This window comes from Condylura cristata, unplaced genomic scaffold, assembly GCF_000260355.1.
Source record: "Condylura cristata isolate star-nosed mole 26May11 unplaced genomic scaffold, ConCri1.0 scaffold00010, whole genome shotgun sequence".
Classification (NCBI taxonomy): Eukaryota; Metazoa; Chordata; class Mammalia; order Eulipotyphla; family Talpidae; genus Condylura; species Condylura cristata.
In genome coordinates this window covers 40,800,398-40,811,870 of record NW_004567111.1, presented here as the reverse complement: position 1 = coordinate 40,811,870, position 11,473 = coordinate 40,800,398, and the positions used below count along the sequence as shown (strand labels likewise).

The 11,473-nt window shown below is 46.9% G+C and overlaps 1 protein-coding gene across 1 annotated transcript in view; it reads right to left on the bottom strand.

Annotated features, from left to right (window-relative positions):
- GTF3A (general transcription factor IIIA) overlaps positions 1-5,657 on the bottom strand; it is a 9,224-nt gene extending 3,567 nt beyond the window's left edge. The window contains 6 exon segments of the mRNA XM_012723366.1: positions 658-731; positions 1,683-1,771; positions 2,639-2,735; positions 3,736-3,836; positions 5,267-5,474; positions 5,476-5,657. Coding sequence (XP_012578820.1) covers positions 658-731; positions 1,683-1,771; positions 2,639-2,735; positions 3,736-3,836; positions 5,267-5,474; positions 5,476-5,657 — 751 coding nt within the window.
- Positions 5,658-11,473: the final 5,816 nt, after the last annotated feature.

Sequence of the window (11,473 nt, the reverse complement as noted above, 5' to 3'; positions counted from 1 at the left end):
TGAGTTTGATTCCCGCCTGCCCTGGAGGTGACCACATGGCGTGGCAGACCTCTCCTGACCCGCCCGCTGCTCCCCTCAGCAGTGTACTTTGACATTCGGCCTGTTCTGCTCCCCACTCTGTCTCTGGTGAAGCCTTTCACCACCCCTGAGCCTCTGGCCTGTACCCCAGTTCTGTATGCGCAAATAAATAATCTTTAAAAAAAAAATTCCTCATGAAAATGGAAAATAGATCCACATAGCTGGTTTACTCAAGTCCTTTTGAAAAAAGTTACAATCTGCTTGGAAAACTTGATTTTTATCCAACCCTTTGAATAGCACCAAGGAAAAGAATGGGACATGTCCAGCAGATAGAACAGGTCAAGAGCAATGACGCTAGGAAGCAGAGACTGGCTGGAGAACCAACACCGCACAACCAAGCACTCGAGGTAAACAATGAAACCGTCACTTTGAACATCAGAGCCAGAGCAGGGGAAGAACAGGCACAATGTACCTGTACTCCTGGTCAGGAGTATAAACCTGAACAAACAAATCGTGCCCGCCCAGCCCCGCAACGCTCTAGTGTGAAGTTTCTCAGTACGGCCAAGATTTAGAAGTCAAACACCCACAGCGTGCCTGGCATGTTGCTCAAAGCGCAGCCACAGAGCAGACCGCACATACCCTCGTGCACCTTCCTGTGCCGTTTCAGCCTGCTGGGCGTGGCAAAGTCTTTCCCACATCCTTCGTGGGTACACCTGGGCAGCAAACATGGAATATTAGCCAGTGGTCAAAAAGTCACTAAAGGTAAATATTTAGTCCTTTTTGCCCACCAGTTTCCTCATCCCACAACGAAACCAGTAATAAAAATGAAATTCAAAATTTAGGCGTAATTACAGGTGAAATTTCCATAGGGCTTTTTGTTATTGCATGTGCAATCAAATTAAGCTCCATTTTCCTCTGTATGCTTCTGAAACTATACTGCTTTCATGGCCACAAAAAGATGGTTTCAGTGAATCCCCAAGTCACTCTTTCTGGCAATGGTGCTCTGGGATGGTGTGAAAAGCAAGCAGCTGAACTGAGCAATAAAAGCTTGTGCCACACGGGCTAACACCACCTACAGTGCAAGAATAAGTGGGAGACCTGCCAGCGAGGACAGCTCTGCCACAGCAGCTACTCCCAGGCTAAGGGCAGCCCTCGCGGGAGCCCTGAGCAGGGACGGTAGCTGCCAGAGCCTGGGCCAGTGTCCTCCTGGGCACCCATCCCAGGCAGGAGCTGTGACGTCCTCTGCAAGTCTATTCCGGTGTGTCCAGTCGCCCTTTCCTGTTCCCCATGAAACCCTATAGGCTGCTGCTTTCTTTCTAAAGGGCAGCAGTGCTCAGGTGCCGTTTCAGCCTGCAACAGCAATTCACATAGTTGAACAGACTATCTGAATAGCTAAGTCATTTATTCTCCCACCTCAAGAGAAGTAACACCTCATAGTGTTACAAATTAATGTTTCACACATTGTTTTGAAACATACTAAATACTTCTTTTAGAGAATCAAAAGCAAAACTAAGCTTTTGAAATGCCCACCCAAAATATAAAGGGGCATTACTGGCCAGGTTAGCAGAAAAATGTTAAACTTTTCCAAACATTTGTATCCATCTTTGCCTTTCAATCTTAGTCCCAAATGAAGTATGAGAGTGTTCACCTATGGAAGTACCTACTTGAAGAGTGATTCATTGGTATGCTGGCACTGATGGATTTTCAGTTGTTGATGCTTCTTAAAGGCCTTCTTACAACCTTCAAAACCGCACTGTTTAGGGAAGGTTTGTTAGTCTTGAGAAAAATGAACAGTTCGTAATAGAATTATCTCAAGATAAAAATGCTGAGATAAAAATGTTGTGCCTCCCTAGTGGTGCAAAGGTTAAGTCTCAGCACTGTGAAGCTATACACAGCTGCTGCAGCAGGAGTCCAATCCCCAGCCAAGGAGCTGACCCACATGGCGTGGCAGATCTCTCCTGTATCACCTGCTGCTCTCCTCAGCAGTGTATTTCAGTCAATCGGTCTGTTCTGCTTCCCACTCTGTCCTGGTGAATCCTCTTATACCTCTGGCCTACACTCCAGTTCTTGTATGCATAAATAAATAGAAATTTTACCCATTTGTTCTAAAATTCTATGTCGAGAAGCTTTAAAGAGAAACCTATTTGAGAGAGCAGAAATGTTTGATGGAGTTGTCTTCCAAAAATGTACTTTAGTTAGCATAAATACATTTGCTCTTTTTTAAAAAAAAATATGTATTTATGCATATAGAACTGGGGTATAGGCCAGATGTGCAGGGGGTGAGAGGACTCAGAGACAGAGTGGGGAGCAGAACAGGCAGATCAATGAAGTGCACTGCTAAGGGGAGCAGTGGGCAGGTCAGGAGAGGTCTGCCTCACCATGTGGGTCACCTCCCTGGCTGGGGATCAAAGTAGTGCATTGGCTGTGTATAGCTTCATAGTGCTGTGCTTTAACCCACTGTGCCTCCAGGGAGGGCCCAATGTTTGCTCTTAACATCATCAATATGATAGCAAGTGTCAGACTAAATTTAGATAAATGACACAAAATTTGGTTGATGGAAACTATAGAAACATAGTACATATACATATGGGTACATAAATGTGCAGTCACTCATACTTACTACATATTGTTTTTGCTGATTTTCATGTTTGCGCTCAAAATGTTTCTTCAGGTTTGATTTTGTGTTGAATTTCTGGTCACAGTCACTAGCTGTACAACTATAAGAAATTGTTTAAAATATTAACAATATAAAGGGAAATAAGTTTTAATATGCATATATCCTGTGTTATAAAAGCTAGTTGTTCCAAAGTACTGTATAAAATAATGTAACATCCCAAAGTGATCAGCCATATACTATGCAGGCCTCTCAACTCTCACATTGAGAGATTATCACAGACCAAGATGCACCGCCATGGCAGGCTTCTGAAATGCATCACCCTGAGTCAGTCTTTCTACACAGGGCAGAGGGAAGGCAGAAGACCCTAGTCCCAAAATTCCAAGCCTCCTTAAGCTGAAATAATGTTTATTAAATTAAATTATTTTCACTTTAGAACCTGACAACCTTAATTTTGCTAGAAATAACACTATAAACTACATTTTCAAAAAGACCTCAAAAAGCTCAGCTTATTATTAGAAGTAAAAACATATTCAGAGCATATTATCAAATCGTTCTTGTTCACCCCCATTAATGAGCTTTTTACAACTTCACTCTGATTTATCTACATTTTTGTGAAGTTATCTTGTTTTTAAATGTTTGTTTCGGAGTGATGACGTTTCATAAGCCTAGGTGGGTGAAGCAGGACTCCCTCAGCCTCACTCACGGACTGACAGTGAATAGCTCCCCATCAGGCTCGGTGCTGTCTGGGGGGGGGGGGGGGAGCAGAGAAAGAAAGAGATGGGCAGTGCCCGTGGCAGTGGCACGATGCCGCAGGCCCACAGGAATCCTACGTTCATTTCCCTTTTAGCATATATTCTAAAGGCAGAGGGGAGGTTGCAAACTTAAGAGAACTTCAGATTAACTTGTTCCTGAAGTTTCTACATACCAACGGCCCACAAAACCCCTTACACTCTTGTACATGTTAAAACTTGTCTCCTCTCCCATCAGAAGATACAAATGCAGAAGCCTCACATTTTTATCTTTTCAGTTAACAGTTTTCTTCCCAGATCTAATGGCAAACATAACCACTTCAAAGACCTGAAAAACAGTGCTCTACTTACACAAAAGGCTTTTCCCCAGTGTGAATCAGGCTGTGGCGGCTCAGATGGTAGTCCCTGACAAAGGCTTTGCCACACCCTTCATAGTTACACACAAATGGTCTCTAGCAGAAAGGAAAGGAAGAACATGTCAATCAGAGTTAGTTACTGTGGCATTCATCAAAATCTAAAATTTCTAACAAGTAAAGGCATGGATTCTGTCACTACTCGGTGAGCGTGATTATCTCCTATACCTGGGCCAGACGATGGTTTTCCTGCATGAAGTCACACCACTGATTCTGTTCTATGAGTAACATATGAAATATGCAGGTGGCCTTCAGGCCTTCACAAGTAACAGTACAGCTTTGTGGACCTGCTCCCAATCTGACATTTCAAGAGCAACCCCCTCCTAGAGAGGACTTGTCTCCTGTAAGTCCGGTCAACATGCACAGACCTCCACATAGTAGGTTTTTATCCACCCAAAGTCAAGGGCAAAGTCTGTCTCCATCCAGGACAAGCAGTGTCTGTGCTAATGAGCATGTCTGATGCAGCTACAGAACATGTGTTACACCTGAAAACTGCACGAAAGCTAGGACAAAACACACAGCTCACAGCCTAAATGCAGCCACCACTTGGGACCCAGGAGTTGGGAGGAGGAAAGTCTATTCCGAACGTATAGGAAACGTCAAATCCCCACACAACCAGCTTTGCTTATTATTTAATACACCGCCATGACCATCTGGGTGAGGTCTGCAGCCCTCAAAAGACTGGACTAGTAGAGAAGCAAGAAGACAGGAAGACAGATGGGCTGTACTGCTACAGCAGATCCACAGAATTCTGTACAGCTCCTGCCATGGAGAAGGATTGATAAATATTTGCCAAAACAATCAACGAATGAGATTTCGGACAACGAAGAGGTCACTGACTTTTGGAGTCTTTTTGAAAGCTGATAGTGCCAAAATCCCAAACATCGTCTTTCCTGGTCACCTTTCAATAGCCCTGCCTTCTCTCTCATCCCCACCTATTTCGCGTGACAGAAAAACTTTGACTGTTTTATTCATTGCTACATCCAGGACTAGACTGGTACTGGGTTAGGAAAGAATGAGCACACTGCCTGCAAAACCTCCAGTACTGAGAAATTATTCCCCATTCTATTCCAGTGCTAATGGCTAGTGTGTGCAGGCGGAAGGTGGGGAGGGGGAGAGTGGGCTGGTGGCCTTTCACGCACGCACTTATTTACACACTGTGGGAAGATGTAACTGGCCACGATAAGGACCAAAGGCAAAGACTTGTTTAGTAAACCCCGGGCCCATAGCAAGGAAATCTGTGCCCTAGAATATGTCTACTGGCTCAGCCCCTTCTCTAACAGAAGGCAAAGCTAGTTTGATTCTGCGGAGCAAGGTACAAAGTTCAACATGTGCAAGCAGGTTAACGCCCCTGCGCATTCACGCACGATCCCCGAGCCCCTCGCGCAGGGTTTCCGGGCGGGTGATCACGTCACTAGCCCGTGGGTCTGGGCGCCACGCCCCTCCGCGGCCACGCCTGCGCCCCGTACCTCCCCCGTGTGCTTGCACAGGTGTGCGTCTAGCTTCCAGGCCTTGTTGTAATTCGCGCTGCAGTCGAGGAAGGAGCAGATGAACCTCCTCGGGAGCGCGGGGGGCCGCGGAAGCGGGACGGGGTTCTCGCCGACCTCGATGAACGCGTCACCGATAGTCAGGGATGACACCGCCCGGGCGACCGATGCCGGCGGCTCCGGGGCTGCAGGCGCCTGGCGCTTGGCCATGCGCCGAACCACGTGCAGCCAAGAGATGGGAGGCCCGAGCCAAAGCTCCCGGCGGACCCTTCGCGTAGCCCTCGCGCACTTCCGGGAGCGTCGAGCCGGGCGGGGCTGGAACGCTGGCGCTTGATAGTAAACCCCGCCCCGCGCGGGCGCCACTTTCGCGCATGCGCCAGGAAGTCCCTCCTCCGGCTGGCGCCCCTCCTGTTCTGGGTTAGGAGCTGAGACGTGGAAGGCGGGGCTTCCCCTTCCCCTGCCGACTGCGTGCTGTCCTCTCGGGCGCTGCAAATCCAGAGGCAATGCTTAAATAAGATAGCACCTCCTGCACCAACACCTTCTTGAAAGTACAAGCCTTGCAGCTTTTATCTTCTGACCCCATAATCGGCTTGTCTTCTCTATTATGCATTCATTTTCTTGTATGCTTTTTACACGCTTCCTCTGCACGCCTTAGAACTGCTTTCTATTAAAAATCACCTGGCGATCCTTTAAGAACTATCAAGCCCAGAGCATACCTCGGACCAATTAAGTCACTATTTCTAAAGGCTGGGAAACCTGAATCAGTAGTTTTGGAAACTTCCCAGGCCATTCCCACGTCACAGAAAGGTCTAGGAACTAAAGCCCTGCTGCTCAGTATGGTTTGAGAACCAGCAGCATCATTAGAAATCAGGACCTCACCTACTTGAATAAAAAAGATCGCCACTTGATTTGATAAGCATTAAAATTTAAGAAGCACTGTTCAGAGACTTAAATAAATATGGGTTTCTTGTTTTATGAAGGTCACATTTACAGGATGTCCTAGGATGAGAATAACTGCAAACTTTTATTGAAGGTTCTTTGTCTCTTTTCTTACCTTTAAACTGTATTGTTGCAAATCCTCATCTGTTTGAGTCATTTGAGGGATGAATGAGATTAGATGACCCATAGTTCCACTTATTATGAGCACCACCGCCACCATCCTTCCTAGCCCCCATCCCTGTTATTACCAACTTTCAGTTCTCCCAACAGCCACACTTGTAAAGCAGGTAATAGGATCCAAGCTGCCTTTTATTTTTTCTTTTTCTTTTTTTTCTGTGAAATTATCCATTGTTGCGCCTCCCACCCCTCGCAGTTTGCAGTTTGTCCTGTGTCTCACATACAAGAGTGAGTTTTTTTTTGAACATCAGTCACCTCAAACTCCATATTATTGGTAAGTCAAACAACTTCACTTACTGTCTGGCTACACCCCTTCCCTTATTCCTCTCTGTTGACCATGATGCAATTCTGTATCCCAGCCATGAACATGAAGGACAGTAGTTCTCATCCCTGGCTGAGCATTAGGGTCATGCTGGGACTTTTGAAAATGGTGAAATCAGAGTCGCTGATCCTCCTCCTTTGCTGGCTGGGCTGACTGGCACAGACCTGTCCTCCATCCCCTCCCTCCCTCTCTGTTTCACTTGACTTTGCTCTGGGCCTAGACATGACAGTCAGGCTCTCGATTAATTTTCCCTTCTCTGCACTCTCCTGCCTTGCATGTGGCAGCCAGCATCATCTCCTAAAACATCTAACTCTGTAGGTTTAGATTTGCAAGATTTGTGTTTACAAGAAATTTTTGATTCCTCTTGGCTGTAAAACTTATAGTCCAGGCTAACAGCCCACAATTGTGAAGCTGGCCTCACATCTTGTTTGGGATCCTCCCTCCCCTGGGCACAATTCCCAGCCAAAACCAAGTCCTGCTTCCTCTAGACAAGTCTTACCTGGCTCCTGCAGCCCACATGTGTCTTTTCTACCTCTGAAATTTTGTAGCCCTTTCTTTTCGTAGTATTGAGCAGATGGTCTTCAAATGTGTTGGGTTCTCTTTAACTAGGTAGGTATATTATTTCCTATTTTCCCAATCTTAATTTACTTTCCATCAGGGTAAAGTCTGGAATATATTCTTTTTGAGTCCTATACTTTGATGAAATAATTTACCATGTTGGAGAAACCCACAAGGCAAAGAATTAAGGGTGGCCTCTGACCAACAGCCAGCTGACCCAATGGTCAGTCCAGTGGCCCTCCAGGAACTGAATCATGCTGACAACCAAGTGAGCTTATTGCTGAAAACTTGAGCCTTCAGATGAGACCCTAACTCTGGCTGAGACCTTTGTGGCAACCTGGAACAGACCCTAAAGCAAAGAACCAGTTAGGCCATGCCAGTCCTGATCCACAGAAAGTATGAGTTTATATATGTTGGGTTTGGGGTGATTTGTTATGCAGCATAACTAATACATAGAGTTAATCTTTCATTACCTCAAAAAACCTCACACCTCACACTCAGAACATTGAACAGGGGATTCTGACCAGAGGGGGCCTCTGACATAGCATCTAATTTTTATTCAGTTTTCGTCCATCCAAAAATCAGATATATCGTGAAAAAAATTAGGTAATTATGTTGCTAATGGACAAATTAGCTCAAATGTGGACTGCCCTGGAAGAGCTTCAATTTGTGGTTCATTCTATTCCATCTTCCAGTGCTTTCTTATCCCAGGTTGGTCCAGCACAGTCAAGGTGACTAGTCAGGGCCTTTGGCCTTCTGGGCCAGCAAAAAGCCAGGGAATCATGCCTGAAACACTTCTTTAACTTAAAGAAGCTGTTTAAGTTTGCTGTTTGCCTTTATGGGATGAAGTAGAAAGACCCCTGAGTTGGGTCCCAGTTATAATAACTACTTGAGTATGACTTTGCTTAACTCTTTCCAAACTCTTTTGCCTATAAAATATATGGGCCTATAAAATATAAGGTCTATAAAATAAAGATACCGCTCTACCTCTCTCACAGAGGGAGCATCTTATGAGAACTCATCCAGTTAATATCTCCTCTGTATCTGACGGATGAACATACGTCCATCAGTCCAGGACAAAGAGTGACCAGAGATGGTGAGGAGTAACTGAGGAAACACAGGTAGGGTATGTAGTAATACAGTGACTGGGAGGGAGTGCTCAGTGAACGTTAACTCTCTTCTTCATCATTGCTCTGATCTGTGCTAACCCCTTCAACCATGGAAATGTTGTACCTGAATAAACTTTGTAAACTTACTAACACTGGGTTCTCACAGGCTGGCTCAACAAAATGAGTGAATGGATGACCACTGTAACATTGGGCAAGTTCAGTCCCGAGGGAGCTGAGTGGTAAATGTTAAGAATAGTTCCTTCCATTTTGCCTGGGGATTGAGCAGAGATTCTACCCCTGGGCCACATTCTCCCTGTGCTCCCATCTCTCAGATCCTGAGGCGGCACTGATTGTCTAATTGCCCGTTCAGCAGCGGTCCCTAGCTGTCACTTGTGTCTTTGTCTTTGCTCCCAGTTGCACCCTCATCAGCTCTCAGCATCTGTCCCTTGAATGTCCTCCTCCATGTCCCCCAGAGCCACCCAGCAGACAGGGCTTAGACCCAGCACCGTTCTGCCTTCTTGGTTTTCAGAGCATCCTGCAATTCCAGCCTGGCTCCTCTAATTACTCTCCTCTCCCTTTGGTCTGATCATCACATTCCCCGCAGATGTAATTGCCTGTCACGGTACCGCCACAGGCCTGTGGTTAATCATTCCAGCCACTTCAAATCCATTTTAGTCTGGAGTAGCTAGATTCCATCTAGTGAGCGGGCCTGATTGCTGTCTGATTACCCAGAGGGTCAGGTACTTGAATATGCAGTTTCCATCTACTGTGCAGGCAAGATTTTTGTGTTTGATAATTTCTTCTGCTACTTTTTTCACGGAGATGCCCCTGGCAGAGGTGAGCAAACATGTAGGAAGTTCTTGCCCCATTTCTTGGCAGTTTCTGGTTTCCTTTCAAGGCAGAGTCCATCCATTTCTCTTCACTTCTACTGCCACCATCTCTGTCCCCACTGCCGTGGTCTCACCTGACCTGTACATTTCCAGACTCACCCACCCTCACAGGCCTTCACACTCCTGCTAAGGGGTTCTTCCTAATTGCCAGGACTGTCAGTGTTATCCTATAGCCTTTAGGATACGCCACTCCTCCTTTATAGAACCCTAACAAGGGCAGAACAGTGGTAATAATGGGGGAGTCAATTCCTCCAAAGAGCTTGGTCCAAAGACCAGCCCATTTGGCCAAAATGCAAAATGCTGTGCCCCAGGCCCCACAGTACCCTGCCCTCCCCTCCTCACCATACACTCTTTACCTACATCTGCAATTAACCCTCCCTGACAGCGGGTGAGCTGCCCCGCGGGCTCCTTGTATCTTACTCTGTGCTGTGTCCCCAGCAGCAGGCACAGGTCTCGACGCATGGTAGATGCCAACAAGCAGTCCTTGCCTGAATCTCTCAAGTGGACGTTTTCACAGCTTGGCTTTTGCTCAAACATGGATTGGTCCAGATAATGTTTCATCCAAAACATTAGTTTTTGGCTTGAATAAAAACAGTTATTGCTTTCTAGCATGTTATATCTTTTAAAATAAATGTCTCATGCTTCCAAGTTCCCTGGATTCAGCGTCCCTTCCCACTTTGTCAACTCCTTTAGGTCCATTTTTGGAAGTTTGCAGAGTGAGAACTTTAAATACACCGTCTTATTGAATCATCCCTAAGTTTGTGAGCAGGCATTAATTCTGTTCACAGCTGAGGGCACCCCATGTCCTTGGATAGGAGGTTCAGTACGAGCTGCCCAAGCGACACTGACTGCTGCTTCATCCCTAAGCCTCCTGCCCTCAAGGACCCCCTTGTCTGGTGTCTGGTTCCACACAGTCCTACTGGAGTCATTCCCTTGCTACTGAGTGGAGATGTTCACTTACCAACTACATATCAGAGCAAAGCCTGTTCCCTTCTTTTTTTTTTTTAAGATTTACTTATTTTTTTCATATAGAACTAGGGTACAGGCCAGAGATGTGGAGGGTGAGAGGATTCACCAGAGACAGAGTGGGGAGCAGAACAGGTAGATATTTGAGGTACATTGCTGAGGAGAGCAGCAGGCGGGTTAGGAGAGGTCTGCCGCCATGTGGTCACCTCTGGGGGGAGAGGGGGTTTGAACTCATGCGGAAGTGGCTTAAGCTTCTCAGTGCTGTGCTTTAACCCCCTGTGCCACCAGGGAGGGCCGCCTGCTCTCTTCTTGAGGCTGGAAAGTCATTTGCGCTGTTTGCCTCACAGCCTAGGGCAGGGACAGGCCAACGCTTACAAGATTTTCTGACACTTGTAGGGCGGAAATTGTCAAGATTTTCTGCCCTCTTGCCATTGGCATCTAGAACCCACACCTGTGGTCTTACATGTGTGCCTGACGGTGGCACCTGGAGGAGGGTGTGGGCGTGCGTAAGTGGGCGCACCTGGCTGAGAGGCTGGGCATATAAGCATTGTGAGGACGCCAGGAGCCGCACACAAAAAGCAGAGAGAGCTAGGCCATAGGCCATGAGGCAAAACTAGGGAGCCTGGGAAGAGGGAAGATTTGCCAGGGGCTGGGAGGCCTGCCAGCACCCCCAGCCCCTTGCCTGCCACATACCTGGTTGCCTCACTACAAATGATGTGGAAAAACTCAAGAAAAGGCTCCAGACTCTCCTCCACCCATCTGCCTGGATCAAAGAAAACGTGCTCTGAGCCTTGCTGGCGCTACACCACCCGTTCATTAAAAAATATATTAAATCTCTGTAGAAAGCAAAGTCCCAGAGGGCGCCATAGAGGCACCCCCACTATGGCGATGGGAGCGGCTGGCATAGGCAGGCACTCCTGTGGGTGCAGAGCTCTCAGTCTGGACCAGAGGTCCAGGCTCTGTTGAGCTTCTAAACTCCGGACTTTGAGTTTTTCTTTCCTCCACATGCGTCCAAGCTAACAGCTTCCACGGCCTCCCCGGGGTAAGTAAGCCATGACCACAGCCTGGCTATCTGTCCTTGCACAAACACCATGTCCTCTCCACTCTGCCAGAGACTTGGGCACACACTGGTGAGCTCCAACCCCTTTCTTTTCCTCACACTCCCGTCTGTCTTCCTGCCAGCAAGGGAGATTCTGTAATCCAGTTGTTTAAAAACACATCTAACAGA